Genomic DNA, 18827 nt, shown 5'->3' with positions numbered 1-18827 from the left:
AATCCAATTTGGGACGCATGTGCTCCAAAAGGAGCTTTCTGCCTTGCAAACACTGTTCAGTGAAATGGGGTTGGGTAGCTCTTTCACTGATTTCCTTCCCACCCCCCCACGCCCCCCAAGCTCTGTGACTCTCAGAAGTACTAACAGCTTCCAGTTCTCATGTGTTACCACTAGATGGATGCAATATCGTGAACCTGCTGTTGAAACACTGCACAAGTCGGAGAGGTGTTGGTGAATGTGGGAAATTATAGTGCAGTGGATACAACCATCATACAGTGCCTGAAACAAAAAGACCTTTCATTCCTTGGTGGTTGTCAGTGCAACCAACACTGCCATGTTTTACAGCAGAGCATAGTCCTAAAAATCCTTAATCCACCATTGTACAGGGGTGTAGGTTGTAGCCGTGTTGTTCTAAGGACATAGGCAGACAAGGTTCTTTTGGTAGATAGTTGGAAAAATTCTTTGCAAGCTTTTTATACCCAAAAATGTGCAAAGCAGACTTTTTCCAACTATTTGAGTCGGTCTAATAAAAAATTTACCCAAAAAATCTGATCCACCATTAGTAACATATGTGCTGCCAGAGGTAATATTACGTGCTATCCAAGTGTCCCTCCGTATATGCATAGAAACACTTCCCCTCTCATGTCCCTCTAGGTGGTCTTATTTTATTACAGCATCTTGCATGGCAATCATTTCATGTTGCATACAGAGTACCTTTCTTGGCTGGAGTGGTAGAAAATTGAACAGGTGCAGTGTAAGGTCACTAACTTATTCCTTGTCCCCCTCCTTTTTCATTAAGGCAGGATGAATGGAGCTAAAGTGAAAGAGGCCTCTGTGAGTGTTTGGCTGTGAAGATGGGATTCATTTTCTGAGCCAAGCTGTCCAATAGTGTTTCTGTTAAACATCTGCAACTCTAAGTAAAATGACAGTAAATAGCAAGCTATTGAACAGTTTGGAATCTGAACGGAAGATGCCACATACAGGACAGCTGTCCCACAGCAACCTTGAGGTAGGTCTGCCCTTGGACTCCAACTTGTAAACTCTTCTTCTATGCCAGTTTTTGCATAGAATATCCCTACCGTAGTCGTTTTAAACCCAAACTACCCCTGACAAGGTCTATGAATGACTTCATTGGGGCCCTCAGCATGTGGAGGGGGAATAAAAGTTATCCCCATTTTAGAGATGTGAAACTGAGGCCCAGCAGGACTTGAGGGACTTCCTGTCATCACACAGGAAAGCTGTGGCAAAGCAGGGTCTTGCTCTTGTGTGTCATGGGCCAGTTATGGTTTGAAACCTACCTGATGTCTGCAGGGATCAGCCTGGGACTGGGATGATGCTGGGAGGATCTTTAGTAGTTAGCAGCAGTTAAAGGTCTGAGGACTGTTGAGGTTCTGGTTCCATCAGGGACCTTTCAGCAGCAGCTAAAGGTGGTAGTAACCACCCTATGCCCCCCCAGGATGGTTCTGCAGACTTTATCCCATCTGTTCCCCTCCTGTTGGATGGCCTCAACCTCTCCCCTCCTCCTGCCCTTTCCCACCAAAGGCCTGGCGGAGCTGATATGGGCTCCAAAGCACCAGGACACAATGCGTTTTAGGCAAGGGGTTCTCTCACTACTGCCAGATGCTCTCCCTGCCTCTCCCCTCCTTGACTTTAGGAACAAAGTCTTGACGGACCACAAGATGAACATGAGCCACCAATGCAATGCCATGGTTGGCAAAACAAACCAAACTCTGGCATGGCAGGGGAGCTAGACACGAAAGTCTCACAAGGTCCCTTCCAGCCCCTAACGTCTATGAAATCTATGAAACAAGGAGTTGGTCCTTCCCCAGGATAGACAGGAAGCAGAGTGGAATTTTCCACTGGTTTGCTCAGCTCTGTGAGCCTGGAGTAATTCCTGGCCCCTGTTTATCAGACTGGTGCCTCTCCTCCGCCACCCAACTCACCTGCTCTGCTCCGCTCACTGCCTCTCCAGCAATGAGTGGCTGAAAGCACAGTCTTCCCCTCCCCTGCTCCAGCTCTCTTTCTCTCCCATTCTCCTCCCCTCCCCTCCCCTCCCCTGCACAGTTTTTCTTCACTGGATTTGTTTAGCTGCTTTCAAACTTTCCCATGTCAGCCCTGCCTGCATTGCCCCAGGACTCATCTGTTCTCTCTGCTCACTTCCAAAGCCAGATCAATGAAGCAGGTAAGGCAAATTCAGAAGGACAATAGGCAAAGAGCGCATGTTTTGTCTGGCAGTGGCGCCTCCTTTGAGTGGGGCCAAGGGTGATGGTCACCTTACAGTCAGCAGGAGAAGCCTGGTATGTTGGGAGGCTCCTGGGGGGCGGTCAGAGAGGAGCTTGCTGGAGTTCAAGCATAGTGTTTTGGACAAAGGGAGTATTGGCAGAAATGCAAGCTGGCCGGCAGGGTGCAGTTCAGTCATGAGCGAGCGGAGCTTGAGAAGCCTCAAGGGTACAGGATCAAAAGGATCTGGCTGCAAGATGCTGCTTGTGTCTTTCTCAGAGTTTAGGAGTGGAGCTGATCTCTCCCAGCTGCAAGTGATGTCCCTGGGAGCTGTACTTTGAATGCAGAAAGTGGTACGTGATGCTGAGTGCTTGGAAAAACCAGATCCCAGGGCGTCTTGAATGGACTACCCAAAATTAAGGGAAACTTCTGACCTTAATTTCTCCGTGCCTTGGTACCTCTTTTGGGAAGTGGAGGTAAAGTCACTTTCCATCTCCCACTGATATTGGAAAGGTAAATTAGTATCTGTGAAGCTCTCCGATACTTCAGTGATGTGTGCCATAGTAAAGGCCACGAGGAAACTAATGCCCATGTCTTTGTAGCAGCAAATAAGGATCCCGCAATGAACAATGAGGCTAGGTTAAAGTACTGAATTGCTGTGCACGTAGTGAACGTCATTCATCCAGTACAATGAATGAGTAGGGGATCTTATAGGGGCTAGCGTCACTGTCAAGACAACTGTAACACATATGCACAAGGGGGCTGAATGATGGCTTTGTAGCATCCTGAATCCTGGCATTTTGGAGCTATTCAAGTGCCTAAATGATTGGCCTTTGTGTTATTATTGTGTGTCATGTGGACAAGAGATCACCTGTAAGCACAGAGGCATCATAACACTGCTCTGCATAGGTCTGGTGCAGTACATTGTGTAGTATTGTACTTGTCCTATGTGCAAAGGATTTAGAAAAGAAGGAAGTAAAAATATGATGCAGGGTGCAAAGTGTGTTCCTGCTTGCATTCAAGGTGTGACAGCAACTGATGGAGAGATCCCTCAAGCTAGGCAGGTTAAAGCTTGGGTACCAACAACAGCATAACTGTGGCTCATGGTCTCAGTGCAGTTTGTTGCCCTCATCCTAGAAGCTGAGTTAATACTCTAGCACCTAGCATGTGTTGTACTCCGGTCATGGCTACAGTGTTATCAGTGCCCTTTACACCTTTGCTGGCACTTGGTTTAGATGCTCTGAGGAGTCAGAGCCTATGAGAGAGTAAGAGTCTCTGTGATTAAGCCGTGTCTGTATTCCTGGTGTACTGGGGAGCATCTATCATGCCTTCCCTCCAAATCTTCAAGGTCACAATGGAAAGGAAAATAGATCATGGTCATTCTAAACTCCAGGCCCAGGATGTGGAGCTGTACAATAGAACAAGCATATCCTTCTCAAGATAATGTCTTAATGCACATTACAAACTGTGGATAAACTTTATTATTCCTGTTCTACAGAAGGGAGGGGAAATCCAGGTGCAGATAAGGCTTTAAGGCTGGCATGCTTTAAAGGGTTCTCAGGAATTTAGGTGCTTTTGAAAATATCAGCACAAGTTGCTGGTATAAGGGCACAGAGTCAGAGCTGGGAATAACTGTGTTTTTCCCCAGGTGAACTAAACCTTGCTTATAACGAGAGCAACTTCTATGGGACAGAGGAACCTTCACAGCAAAGGGTCAAGGATAGAAGTGAGGCATGCATGGGAATGATGAGGGAAGTTGGGATGAATGATCTAAGCACTCTGAGTTTCATTCTGACCCTAATCTTTCTGAGGACAAGTAGCAACCTGCTCCCCTAGGGTGCATCCAGACAAGCGTGCATGCGCAGTTTGCGGCACCTTGAACTGGTCTGAGGTGTGTCAAACTGTACACAGCGCACATGCAACCATGTGCTGCACTGCAAATTCGATACCAGGAACTCCCGGTATTAAAAAAATATTACAGCAAAAAAAAGTGGTGTGGCACATGCTCCAGGAGCATGTGCCAGGATAACTGGAGGCTGGGTCCTCCAGGGAGATTCTCTGGCCACTGACCAGAGTGTTTCCCCTCCTCTGGGTCCACCCTAGCTTCTTCAGCATGCCAGGAGCTGGGAGAAGCAGCGAACGGGCAATTTGGCCAACTAGGGCATTTTGCTCCTCACTACAGGGCACATGCAGGGGCATGCACAGCAGCAAAAAGTACGGCACAGATTTGTGCCGCTACTTTTTGTGCCACTGCAAGCATATGCCTCCGTATGTGAGGACATGGCCTTAAAAGCTTTGATCTGTGCAGACCTGCTCCCTTTATAAGGGTAAAACTCTCTTTGGAATCAATGGTAGTTGGTAGCATAGGATCACTGAGATTTTCAGCATCCTGCGACTAACTTCCTCCTCGTGCCTTCCATCACTTTTCCTGTTGCAGGGATTTACAGGGCCACAGCATTTCATTGTCTGCTGTTTTAATGCACATTTGCTACTTGGGCTTTTGGAAAAAGTCCTCTAAGGGCATAATGGGCTTCCCTATTTAGTAGTGGGTGCTAAGGCACACAGTTGACAGCCCAGAGTTCGCAAGTTTGTGGCCATAGCAAAAGTACTGATGGTGCAGCCCTGTCACATTGCAACAAATCTGCGAATTTTGCTATATGCCTTGTCAGAAGGACACAGGAAAGGAAATCTTACTTGGAAGATGGTGAGTTTTCTAGTTGTCAGCCAAGGTTGGAGCACTGCATTTTGGGCTTGACACAGAAACAATTGTGTGATGGTCTTCAACCTTGGGTTGCCTGATCATGGTAGGTTCCTTCTTGGCTTAAAAGTCTTGCATCTGAGTTGACTTGTTTTCTGACCTGCACAATGTCAGCCCCCAAAATTCTGCAGCGGGGCAGTAGTTGACAGTTCTGATGACACACAAATGAAAAGAGACTCTGGCTCTCTGCTACACAGGCTCTGCAGGGCTAATGGGAGGAACATGGGAGCAAGGCACTTGTAGCAGAAAGCAAACCTGTTGATGAGTAAGGGATGTCTTCAGTGTCATTCCTTAAGGTAGGACTTCACAATTTTAATCTGTGTGATTACTCATGGGATTTTGATTTCTCTTCCTTGCTATCCTCTGGTGTGTAGATAGGTTAAAAAATGTTTAATGTTCCCTGATCCTTCTGCAGTCATTCATCTGCATCTTTAAAAAAATTCCCTTAAATCCACTCTCATGGGCCTGTGTTTCCTCCAGCTCATCTTCTCCTCTTTGCTTTTCTAAGTGCTTCCAACTTAAAGCTAATATCAGTTTAATGTTGGCTTTTTTACTGTTCAATCTCAACTGGATCCCAAGCAGCCCTCAGATGTTACTCTCTCAGTATCTGATGCCACTTCCTACCCTGTCACTGTTTCTGGCTGTGAAATGGGTTTAATCCTGCACCTGACCCACAACCATCCTTTTACCTGCTTGCTGTATTCAGTTCCTCTTACTCCACCTCCTTCCTTCCCATTTTATGGGCTCTCAGAGTGCCTGGTTATAAGTCTCATCCCTTAATTTTTTCTTGGGACCAAAATCATCCCTGGAAAAACTGCACTCGCACTAGGGTTGAATTTAGTTTTCACTCATGACTCAAACTATATAATGATTGTCTCTACTTTATAATCAAACTATATAATGATTGTCTGGCAGCCCCACAGGCTCCATGAAAGGGTGCGAAAGCTGGCTTTGTCTACAGTTTAACGAATATATGGTAATTAGAATGGACATGTCCTACACTATTGATGCACTTTTTCCATTTCCTCCAAAGACAAGGAGAATCAGCCCTGATCTCCAGTATGTTTGTGAGGAAATCATCCCTACTGTATTCTGGCTCTACTAATTTGCTTTCCCAGAGCTTGAAAGCCCAGGGCCTTAATAGCTATAGTCTCCACTGCAATGTAATACTCTTCACATCATCAATTCCACCCCCTCCCTTCTCCTTAATACAGCCATTCACTGTTCATCCAAGCAGGAACCAGGTCTTCAAAAGTTGCTTGGTTTCCTAACAAATAACAAAAGAGCTAAAGATAGCCCAGTGCACATTAAAACACCTACATGTTAAAACCTAGGACTTGGAAGTCTTGCAGCATGAGACATGGTTTTAACTTTCTCTCCCAACATTTCTGTGGGTGCATCTACACAAGACACTAAATACGTAGTAGATTAATTCTGCTGCTCATTAGCACATCATGGCAAAAGCCGTGCTAATGCACAGTAGAATTAGTCTACTGCAGGGGTTCCCAACCCCTGGGCCACGGCCCGATGCTGGGCCGTGAAGAGTTGGGTGCCGGTCTGCAGGAGGGCTGGCTGCCAGACCAGAAGTGACCGCAGACTAGCAAACCATGGACTGGAAGTGACTGGCATACTGTGAAATGGCAGTGCCCGCCTGCAGTATGCCGGTCACTGCTGGTCTGCAGTTGGCTTGTCTGCGGTCACTTCTGGTCCACGGTTTGCTGGTCCTCAGCATAAAAAGGTTGGGAACCCCTGGTTTACTGTGCATTTAGTGTCATGAAAATGCCCTGCGCTGGTGCTACTGCGCAGTAGCAGCAATTGCTGCACATTGACTTAGTACCTGTTATTAAAGGTACTAACCTTAATGCGCAGTAACAACAGCACATTAATGCACGTGTAGACGCACCCTGTATGACCCTTACATTAATTTCAGTGCTCATCCAGACTCTGTGCCAAATAATTCCTCATCCCATCTTTGATTCAAAGTCTGGTAAAGTCAACAGGAGCCTTTCTGTTGACTCCCGTTGGGTTTGGATCAAGGCATTTAGCGCATATTTACTGTGTCCAAATTTTCTCTTACAATTTGGACCTTCTCTAGCCAATTTCAGATAGTGCCAGCCCTTCCCACGAAGCCCAGCTATGGTTAGAAGCTGGATAACTTATGAAATGTGTAATGGAATAAGTGTTAGATAGAGCAGGCTTTTTCACAGGCTTGTTTCAGGGTGGGAGCAGCTACATGAGATGCTATGGTGACGTAGCGCCAGTGGGCGTGAACCATGATGCCGAAGCTACTGTGCAGTAGCAACGAGCTACTGTGCAATAGGGTCAGAAATGACCCCATATGTTGCTGGGACTGTGCAGTAATGGCAGGTACCTTAGCTTTAGCAAGTATTAAATGACTGTGCAGTAACAAATGCACAGTCAGGGCCACGTATAGATGCGCCCATTGTCTGCAAGCACTGGCAGACATTGCTACATTACATTTTATCTTCTGAATGTTTTCTTTGAGTACAGTACATTATCGAAAGCTCTTAAGTGAGTTAGGAGCTGAAGATCCATTTAAAGTAAAAGTGGCTTAGACATTTAGGAGCCTAATGTTTTCTGGCTTTCAGTGGCATTTGTCTCCTAAATCACAGGGAAGTCGATGCCTAACTGGATCATGTAGTCTGGTATCTCTTCTTGGGGGTTAAGGCATGTCAAAACAATACAAGAGAAACCTGTACTGCTGGTACCTGATATATGCTTAGTGATCTTCAGTTTCCAAGGCTATTAATCCAGGATTTAGAATCACGCAATGAGCACAGAAGCAAACCATGTGATGTGGTGTTGTGATGCAGTCATTTGTTTGTCCTGCAAAACGCATACAAAGCTGAGGCTGACAGGTTCAGTTGTATGCCAGGCCTGTCTAGCGTTGCAGTGAATTGACCCTTTCTTCTTGCCTTTGTCAAAAGTGCTAATTATCTGACATTTTACCTGGAGGGTGGGGTGGGGACAGGGTGAGGGGTTGTGTAAATACAGCAGTGGAGCCCGTGGTGGTCGCCCTTATCTCCTGCAGCCCTGGGTTTCACAGGCTGGGTCTAGCTCCTGGGAAAGTCCTGCCCTCTGCACTTAGTAGCCTTCTCTTATTAATCTATTTTTAGGTCGATGGAGGGAAATTTGCTTCATGGGAGGTCTGCGGTTGCAGAAGGGGAGGTGATTTTTGAGAGAGTTGTGGCCGATTGACTATCGGGACAGAAGAGCGTGTTCAACCAAAGGTGCCCTCCCCATGAGGACCTGTACGGTGAAGCAGCAGGATCACTGTAGGTTGCATCAGCTGGAGCTTTTCTAAGATGAGGGGCTACATTCCTAGATGTGAATAGCAATTATAAATGCCTGGTTTATGGTGACCTGGTCTGTGTCTGATGTGATGCATTCTTCTGGCCACTCACAGATGCCAGTGGGAATCCTCTTCAGTGCCAAGGGGTCCAGCTTCTTTTCTTTTGAGGTTTCTTTCACAGTTCATAAATGTACTATTTGGATTCCACAGGTGGGGAGGCTGAGGCACAAAATGCAGGGCCGGTGCAAGGTCACATGAGTCAGTGGCAGCGCTCCCATAATGTTCGGACTCCCAGCCTGGTGTATGTGATTGTGTGGGGTACCCTGTCATGCAGGCGGTGGCGTATCTCTGTTTCTCCCCCATCAGGGAGATTGGTGTGACTGACTGGACCCTTGCTATGGGCCAGAAGTCAGGTGTGGGAGGGAGCTGATGACAGCAAACAAATTCTTTCCTTAATGAGTTGGGCTTCTGCTACCTACTGTAATCCTTCCTCATCCTCTTCCATTTTACTTTGTGTCATTTTCACAGGGCATCCAGTCCCAGGGTGCCAAGGTGTCTAGAGGGTAACAGGAGCATCTGGGGGTCAGGAACGCTTCCCTTCCCAGCGCTACGTATTCCAGTAATGATATGAAAGATGTTTCCCAGCAACGTTTACTCCAAGTCTGGGCAAGGTAAATTCCAGGTTGATCCCCCAGAAAGGTGCATCCTACCCCACCCGGAGGACTCACAGGTTTGCAATGCTCATGTGCCAGAGCTGAGATCAGGGACAGGGTCCAGCAGATGTGCAGAATTATCTTCTCTAAACTTTGGGTTCTGCCTGTCACTTTTCGAGGGGAGCCAATCTCTGTCTTACAGGATCATTAATGGTTCATTAATCTTGGCTTTGAGCTGGTTAAATGGATGTGCATAATATTGCTCTTTCCACTGCCTGGGGCCTGGCGTAAATCCCTGATACAAACAGGCAGGAATATTGTTTTGTCCTCCTCGTGGTATATGCGATAACACCATTCTGTAGGTCCCGCCGCAAATACAGCTCTGCTGAGAGCCTATTTATAGCATGGTGCATGGGACTTAGCAGGAAACTTGGGTGTTGTTACACGCCATTTTTCTGTCTGTTTCCCTATCTGCAGATTGGGCTAATGATAAAGCACTTTGAGATCTATAGCATGAAGGCGCTATCTAAGTGCTAGGCGTTACCATTTGTTTAACTTGGCTGTATTTTTGCAATGCAAAAAGGACCTTAACTGCATCCTTAACCTATGTTAAAGAATTGGACAATTCAAGGTTGGACTTTCCAAAGAACTTTCTAAGTGAGGATAATTAGGCATTAGAACAGATTACAGAGAGAGGTTGTGGGATCTCCATCCTTGGAAGTGTTTAAGGCAGATTAAACACTTGACTGGAGTTGTTTAGACAGGGATGATCCTGCCTTGAACAGGGGGTTGGGCTAAATAACCTCCTGAGGTCTCTTCCACCCTTATTTTTGTGTTGTTACATTTTGTGCACTACATGCTGGAGGCCCTCTGGTGACTGGGGTGCAGTGTGCAGCATATCACATCCACTTTGGTCAGTCATCAGTAATGTGCTTTGATTAGCATGGTGTTTTTTTAAACTGAAAGTCTTTCACTCTGGTCAGAGCCTCATGCTAACAGCAGCAAGATGCATTTCTCTGGGTGCTTCCATGTGAAGTTCCCTTCCCTTTCGCTCAGATCTACAGATTAATTCCCTTAATATCCTTGCATGGTAGGTGGATGTTATCCCCATGAGATGGAACAGAGGCACAGAGAGTCAAGGTGACTCTCATGGTGAGCCCATGGCAGAAATAAGAGTAGAAGATAGGGGTCCTCACTCTTGGCAGTGCATAATTAACTACCAGGCAATGCCTCCTTTGGATCACCAGTGGATATTTAACTCAGATTCAGCCATAGCGCACACAGGGCTTTGGACAAGAACATAGGGAAGTTATACAGGCATCGTCAGATTAAAAGCATTCAGTGATTTAGAGTAGCTACAGTTCTCTAGTCATTATGGATACTGGTCCCAAATTGAGTGACCTTGAGGGAATGAAACAGAAGGAACAACAAGAATTATGGTTAAGACCTTGGTTCAAACCCAGATGGATTGGCCGGGTTGTAGAGAAAAAAGAGGCCAGATCTTCAGCTGGAGGAAGTCAGAAGTGTTTGCTTGGCTCCTAATGGTTTGTCCTAGCTGAGGATCTGGCACAATGTTTGTGGACTCGGTTAACACCCACTTACGTTACCAGTGGTTTTGATTAGAGCCATTTGTTCAAACTTCCTGAGCATGATAAATGCAGAGGCCTAATTCTGTTGTCTCATCCTTTCTAGCTTGCACTTTGTGCAGGACCATTTGCTTTCTGTCCTTTAGTGGTCAGTAGTGCTCTAACAAAGGGAGACAGCTGTGCCTTGGAAGCATTCCCACTACAGAAAACAGAGGAAAAATAGTCCCTTTGAACAGAGGAAGGTGACAGAGGGGTCCCTACCACAGTTCTTCGGTTCCTTGAAAGCAATGCTTTAGCTAAGAGCATGGCTACCCAGGCATTTGGCACAAAGCATCCAACCCATTTATTACACCAAGCATGCTTCTCCATATCGGAGCCGGTGGGACAATCATTAATTACGAACAAAGACTGTTAATCAGTCCCCAGAACATTATCATAAATTCTGAGTAAAATGAAAATACACTGGAGCAGGTCTCTGAAGTGTGGCCAGCTGTGGTTAACTGCTTTAGTGCTGCTTTACTGTAACAGGTACAGAGGACAGAGTATGCTTCCTGGGCTATGCCCTGATCTGCCCTTCACCTTGTGGTTCTGCCAGGAATTGATGAACCGGGACCTTCTGAGCTTTATTCCTGGCTCTCAGCTCTGGCTCGCAGCGCAACTTTGGCTGCGTCATTTGATCTGCCCACGTCTCGGATTTCCGTCAGTAAAACACGCTACTATTTGCCATCCGTGTGCGAGTTGCTTACCAGCAGTTTTGCTACCAACCACTGAAATTGTGGCAAGTTTGGAGAAAGAGGTGGGTCAGAGACCATTCTGACCTGGCTTGCCAGTTGCACAGGCCATGAAGAAGGGCTCCCTCCCATTTCTGAGGCAGATGGGCTATGCTGCGGTGGAGCTGAAGAACCACTTTGACCTGGAGCCTTCCCCAAATGCTGAGCTCCTGAGAGATCATGCTGAGAACATTCAACCAAAGCGTTCCAGGCTGTAGACTTTACCTCTGCTAATTGAAATTCATTGCAAATCAGCTCTGAAGTCTAGGAAACAGAAGATCTTCTTGAAAACTCTCTTCAAAAACCAAACATGCTAACAGTATTATAAGGATGTGCACACAAGCATGCAGAATCGGGAACTGATTGAGTTAATGCATGTGTAACCTAAAACCTTAGATTCATACATGCAGCCTGTTGCCGTACTGTCTATTGTTCTGTTTTCCTGATCTGTGCATGTAACTCAGTCCATGACATTCACGTACAGGAAAAATACACAGCAAAGCACACATGCACAAGATGGACTAAATATATCCTCACACAGAGATACTCGGGTACTTCAGTGAAGAGCCTACATAAGTCCTAAGATAGCAGAATATGTAAATGTTGGTGGAACACACAAGCCACCTCAGTTCAGACCTAAGTTTTAGCTTCATAGTTAGTTATTCCCTGATTTGTATGTAGGCAAGTCTTGGTCATTGGTTGAAAATAAGTGTACTGTATATGGGTGCAGACAAAGTTATTAAAATGGAGACTTTGGCATATATATAAAAATTTAAAAACTACAGTGGACCTTTATGATAAAGAAAATTATTTAAAGACTGTCAGTCTGCAGCATGAGCTGTTGCAGTACTATAAAGTAGTATTGCAATGTTCAATAATTGCAATTTAATTCCATTGCACTAATACATACATGCAGGTGGGCAGAGTTAAGGTTAAACTTGCCACCTTTTCTCAGGCACTTCTTAACTCCTGTGTGCCTAAGATTATAACAGTGTTCAACTGAGATGTTTACAGTGTAGAATCCAGCATCTTTCAGGTCAGAAATAGGGTGGTGTATAGGTGAAGACAGATTTTTTGGATGGGTTGTGGAGACAAAGCAGTCAGCAGAGATGATCTGTTTGAGAAGGATATGAACTATGCAGGGGTGAGGTGGAGCTGGTAATGGTGTACATACATGGTGAAGAGAGAGGGCTACATCTGAGGTTCCAGATCAGGGAGAGGAATGAAGATGCTTATGAAAGGTTTAGGACTGGCATAAGACATAGGCTATGTAATGACAAACATTGGGAGAGTTGGGCAAGTTTCTTGGGAAACTGGGCAGAGTTTGCAGTAAAGATCTCAGGCATATTAAAGCCAGAAAAGGAGCTATCATTTGGCAAGGTTCCTGAAGTCCATGGCACAGGGGGGAGAGTCTGGGCAATGGAATCTGTCCTAAATTACCAAGCTGATCATAGCCAGGCCAATGAGATCCCTGGTATGATTAATGAACCATCTGTGTGTGTGTGTGTGTGTGTGTGTGTGTGTGTGACTACTCCTGTCATTGATATATACACACTACACACCTCTTAAAAAAGAGGGGGATAAATGATAAACGTGATGAACATAGGTTGCATAGACCTTCCCTGCCCAGCCTCCTCCTCCATCACTGATGTCATGCCTTCTGCTAGATGGCAGGGTCTCTAGAACAGAGATCCTCCCTTCCCACATGTGCAGTGGGGCACTAATCCTCTAGTGCTCTAGTCATACCGGTAACAGGAGCTCCAAGGCAGCTGTGTTCTGCATGGCTGGTCTGTTACTGCTGATGTAGAATGACAGGGCCTTGGGGGAAGCACTGGAGGGGGAGGACTCTGGAGGTGACTGCGTGGAGCAGAAGCCACCCTAATTATTAAGGGTGAATGAAAGGAAGCCTTGCCTTCTGCATCTGCCCACGGTCCCTGGCCCTATTTAAAGAGGGGTGCCAGTGTCTGCACTGGCAGATGGTCCGGGGGGGATGCTGGCTGTTTGCTCTGCATTTCCAGAGATGAAGCTTCAAGGAGGTAGAGCTGGGCTGCACTAAGATGCCTTGCCCTTTCTGGCTGCCACCAAGAGCTGGTGGAGTACAGACTGCCCCAGTGGACTCTGCTACAGTGCAGCCACTGCCACTCCAGCTCAGCACAAAGGTGGGCTTGAAACTCGGCCTCTTCCCATCTGAGGCTCTTTGAACAGGGCAGAACTCATTGCTAGTAGAAAAGGAATTCCCTTGGGTAGAAACCTACTTTATGGAACTGGCCCTCAGCCATCAGGATCTTCTGTCTGCCTCCTGGGTCAGCTGCAGCCTGGTACCCCAGCTCCTGCAATCAGCTGGTGCTTCTGTTTTGGCCTCGCACTCTCAGCAACAGGCAGAATGGCATATGTGGATCCCAATTACCCTGCTCTCCCCCACTGCCAATCTGTCATCGACATCTTCTGCAAGGGGATGATTGAAGGGGTGGCAGTGATCTTATTCGGATGGCTGTTAATCCAAGTCCTGCTCAGCAAATATCAGCAAGGTCAGTCTCTCTTTCCTTCCCCAGAATCCCTCTCTTTCCTTCCTTGATTGCTCTTTGTGTGCAAACAGGATTTTGTCCACTGCATCCATCTGTGGAAGGAGGGGGATGGACATTATGGGATGCTTTGGCCCAGATCCTCAAAGGAACCTGAGCATCCAACTGTTACTGAAGTCCATGGGAGTTAGGCACTTAAGCTAGTGCTAAGTGCCTAACTGCTTTTGAGAACCTAGACTTTTGTTCCTTGCTTGACCTACACTTGGACCAAGCAGCATTTGGAATGACACCTATCATCACAATCCCAATAATGTTCTAGGAATGGGCTCCTGGAGAAAGGGGATCTTCTACATGGTGCCCAAAGTATATAGGAGCTGGATGGGCAGATGAGGGATGCTGGCACAAAGAGCCCACAAGATCTTCCAGGACAGAGAACTTGGCACCAGGATGGGGTGGGAGTGGAGGTGAGAAGAATCAGAACCTGGCCTGACAGGGTGTAGACATCATCTCTGCGCAACCCACACCATAGCACAGGGGTCGTCAAACTGATACAGCTGATTCAGATGGGATGGGTCAGGTCTCCCCCTGCCCTGACAGTTACCCCTACTCCTCCTGCTTTTCCAAGCTCCTTTGTTATTTCTAATGCATGGAGCAATGACTCTGAACTCCCTGAGATAGGACTGAAGCTCCACACTTGGCTCTAAGAAGAAGCTGTGCATGTTTCTTCAGAGAACTGGCTTCCAGTAACTCCTCGTTTCCCTTTTTCTCTTATCCTATTGTGCTGGTTCCTGAGGCCGTCCCTGGTAGGCTAGATATCACCTGTGTTCTTCCTTTCTTTCATCTGTGCTTCTCCCAGCTCCTGAGATGGAACCCAACTGAAGTAGAGCTGTCCTGACTCTTCTAGGATGGTGGTCCCTGATGTGGCCCATAGCCTCAATGCTAAATAAGTCAGGTGCTGCAGAAAACTTCATGCTCAGCTTTCCCTGTCAATCATAGTTTAAACTTTTTGATTCTGGCTGCAAACAGTGTTGAAATGTTTCGTAGGCAACATGCTACCCGTGAGCCAGGGGTTGTTCCAGATCCTGCTGTGCAGGTGGAACTTCACAGATTATGACACCTCCTTGGTACCTTAGACTGTAGCTTGCTGGCATATAGACATAGCCTGGAAACATGGACAACTGGAATCTGAGTGAAAGCTCTGATGGGGCCAGGTCAAATGGCCCACATTGAAGCTCCTAACCCCATGCGTGGCTTGCACTGGGTTCAGTGGTAGCTCCAAGTCCTCAGCACCACTGCACTTCAGGCCGCCTCCTGGATCAAATTTAAGCACCCCAGTTTGAAGGTATTGACCTTCCCCTAGATGCTGTGATGTTGGATGTTGTTCAAACCCTTTCAGTAGTGTTCAGAGTGAGTCTTCCTGTGAAAGGGCATTTTAAGATTGAGCTGTACGTGCTATACTTTTTTACTTCTCCCTAGGAAGCAGGATAAACCATCCACCCTTCTCATACCCTGCTGGATCTCAAAGGACAATGCGTATCTCATTCTTAATGCAAGCATCTCTCACTGCAGCCTGTTGCTTTTCCTTCACCCTCTCATTCCCTGTATTTGAGAGTGCATCCAGCTCCCAAATCAATCCTGGTGGCTGTTTTGTTGTTTGATGCAGAATTTCAGGTGCCTTCCCTGCCGTTAAAAAATCTAAACTATTTACTGAAGATAAATATTCGGCCCTCCTCTGGAATGGCCTGAAAGTCAACAGTGTGAGAACTGCGTACGTGTTTAAATACTAGATTGTTCCAGATTGTACCAGATTCCGTATAAACTACTGGATCCTTGGTGGTGTTTGACACATGGCATGGTATATTGAATCTACTGATAACTTTAAGATGCTCTCAAACCATGGTTCATGGACCACTGGCCAGCCATGATGCCATGGTAAGAGATTTGCAGCTGGTCCACAGTTTGCTCCTGGTCCCTGTGTCTCTGCATAGTGTTTTCAATTAGAAGTGTGTTGATACGGATTCATGTTCACCTGCGAAGAAATGGTGAGGGTTGACAAGGTCCCATTGGCTCAGTTAAGTTTGAGAACTGCTGCATTTAAGATCTGTCACAACACCCACGTTAGCATGGTCTGGTGCTGGAGTGGTGCTGGAACGTGTTCCCAGTGCAAGAGTTTGAGGTTGGATTATGTCTATGTTCCTTCGCCATTGTCCCCTAACTCCTGGAAGAGGTGTGGGGCCACAATGGTCCATCCGTAGGGGTGGGAAGAGGTCAAGGTGTCCACCTGGAACAGTCCTATATGCTGACTGCTTTCTACAACAGGATGGCGGAGGGACTGGCCATATCCAGCTTCTCTAAGGTAGGAAGGGTGTGGGTGCAGAGTCAGGAGGCAATGGGGCATGCAAAGGACCTGGAGGAACCTCTGGGTGTTTGGGGGGGGTGATGTTAAAGCTGGGTCTGGTAGCGTGATCCTACACCGTATGCTTTTTAATCGGCCAATACTGACATTTTTTATCCAACTCAAAACTCTCCCGCTTCCAGAATGCTTTTCCTTTCCCTATCACACAAAGGGGGCACCCCGTGATGGCCAGTCAGGCGCCAGCCCCCCACATTGACTGGGAAATGAGGTTGAAGAAGGAATCTGGCATGTTTTCCCATGGGTGTTTGAGTATGGGAATCATGTGTCTTTTATAAACAGTGCGTCAGCATGGCTTTAGGGCTGATAAGCAGAGATTTTTCCATAATCATTATCTTGCTCAGGGTGAGGCTGGGTTTATTCTAGCCTGGCAACCGATGTGTTGAACTGATGTAACGCTGCCAGCTCCATTTTTGAGTGGTGCTCAGAATGAATAGAGCGTGGCAGATGCCAAAACTCCCAGCCCTCCCTCGCTGACCCACTCCTTCCTCTCACCTGCTGTTGTTCCCATTTCCAGGTAAGGCCTGCCTCCTACTTGCAAATAATTTTTCATGGCAACTGGCACAAGCTCCGGCCATGCTGATCTATCGTGGAATGGTGATTAGACCTGGGCACGTGGGCTGTGTTTAGTATCTGGATTGAATCAAAACACTGGTTCTGAATGTTTCTAAGCTGGGGGAACTGGCATGGGTGGTTCTTGATGGCCAATGTGAATGGAGTGATGTTTGCCAAGGTTTAGTTGTCCTCATTGCTCCATGGATCTTAAGATCGCAAGAATCCATGATGATCCATTAGTCCTTGAAGTACTAAGGTGATCTACTGAAGCTGAGAATATGAAGGAAGCCTCTGTCTAATCAGTCTCTCTGGCATTTTTAATAGGCCAGTGACACAAGCAGCCAGAGGCACTCTGCTCCATGTTAATCACATTTCCTATCAGCTACCCAGGCATGGCTCCAGCCAGACCGTCTCTGCCCATTGGGGAATTTGCTGGTACACACAGCCACCTCGATAAGGTGTGATATTATAATATCTTCTTTTTTTTTCTCTGTGTTCAGAACATTTGCAGGTTTTCCTTGGAGTGGGGCTGGCTCTTCTATGCTTCAGTCTTCTTCTGGGCTGTGCCATTTGCTGGCGTCGAAGCAGGTGGCATAAGCACAACAGCAGCAAAAACCAGGTGCTGGAGCAGACGCTGGTGGACCTGAGGCCTGCTCTGCCTTCCAAGACCACTGCTGTGGCCATCCAGCAGCAATACACAAGGATAGTAGGAGAGGCAGCCAATGACTCACCAGGTTCCCCCGGTTGCGGCAGCCCACCAAACCGCACAGTCCTCAGCAGGGCCTCTTTATCCAGCTACCCTTTCTCCCAGACACTCAACCTGCCCTCTATGCTGCTGGAGGGCTGGGAGCACCGGCGCAACATCTCCAGGGACAGCATTTTCTATGATGAGCACAGGCCACTGACAAGCCCCATACAGGGAGCCCGCCTCCACCAGTCATACACCGTGCCAGAGAATCTGTCCAGCACTGGTTCCAAACCGCGGCCCCAGCTCCATTTCACTTTGTTGTATTCACAGTCTGAGGCAACCCTTACCGTGACCGTGATTGGCGTCTCCCATCTCCCCAAGGTGTCCCGAAGCAGCCGCAGCTCCTACGTCAAGGTGTACCTGCTCCCCAGGTTCATCGAGCCCCTGCGCACGGCTGTGCGCAGAAAGAGCCTGAACCCAGAGTTTCAAGAGCAGTTCCAGTTTGGCCGCTACAGCTTGGAGGAGCTGAGGGGCTTCACACTGCGCTTTGCAGTCTACATGAAGGCTCGCAGCCTCAAGGATTTGTTCATCGGGGAAGTGTTGTTCCCATGTGCCCAAGTCACCTGGAATCCCAAGGTGTCCTCCAGCTACTCCTGGGAGCTCTCAACCACCAAAACCAAACTCAGAAAGGTCAGGACGGGAGCTGGGGCCCCCACTGTGGGGCTAGCAGTTGTATTACACCAGATGAGGTCCCAGAGAAGTAACATTGCACTGTGCTGTAGCACGGCGTGTAACTTTCTTGTGGACCCCATTGCCACTAGATGTGGAGGCTTGGTAGGTTAACCCAAAAGGGGACTGGACCTATTCTAGGGGGAAAGGTTCATCAGCAGGTATCAAATGTGGTAGACAGAGGTGCAGCCTTTGAATCAGAACTTCCTAAACCCCCGAAAGACGGAAGCTGCAGTGGGAGAGAAGTGGGGAGTGGAAAATTCTGAGCATCCCCTGTTCACTTTCCCCATCAGCATCCACTCTCTGTCACCCTGCAAGAGTGGATACCGGCCTGGATGGATCTATGGTCTGACCCAGTATAAGACATTTATTATGTTCTGAAGAAGAGTCTGTTCATTGCAAGAACTCAGTGCGGTGTCATTCATCAGTACATCTGCAAGGCAGATGGTATTTTAAAGTTCCGGGACTTCGTATGTGACTACATCCTTCTAAGTGGCATATCAGACCTACTTGGAGGGATCGTCTTGTATGAAATGAGAGGCTCAAGAGGTTAATAGGGTGCTAAGGCTAAGCCCATTTTAGCTGAAATAACAGCCACAGCCTGTGAGGCTTGTTGGCCA

At 47.3% G+C, this 18827-nt stretch overlaps 1 protein-coding gene across 4 annotated transcripts in view; it reads left to right on the top strand.

Moving 5' to 3' along the window:
• Positions 1-631: 631 nt before the first annotated feature.
• LOC112549705 (synaptotagmin-2-like) overlaps positions 632-18827 on the top strand; it is a 22229-nt gene continuing 4033 nt past the window's right edge. Inside the window, exons 1-4 of one of the 4 annotated variants that reach the window (XM_025199815.1) lie at positions 632-1009; positions 8116-8274; positions 8820-8962; positions 17291-18168. In XM_025199815.1, coding sequence (XP_025055600.1) covers positions 8926-8962; positions 17291-18168 — 915 coding nt within the window. In that variant the 5' untranslated portion in view covers positions 632-1009; positions 8116-8274; positions 8820-8925. Of the gene's footprint in view, positions 1010-2106; positions 2183-8115; positions 8275-8819; positions 8963-13185; positions 13829-17290; positions 18169-18827 lie in introns of those variants that run through there. The other 3 variants (XM_025199814.1, XM_025199813.1, XM_025199812.1) reach the window with 3 other exon arrangements.

The sequence above is a fragment of the Alligator sinensis genome, unplaced genomic scaffold (genome assembly GCF_000455745.1).
Source record: "Alligator sinensis unplaced genomic scaffold, ASM45574v1 scaffold1097_1, whole genome shotgun sequence".
NCBI classification, from domain to species: domain Eukaryota; kingdom Metazoa; phylum Chordata; order Crocodylia; family Alligatoridae; genus Alligator; species Alligator sinensis.
This window is presented reverse-complemented; position numbering and strand designations above follow the sequence as displayed.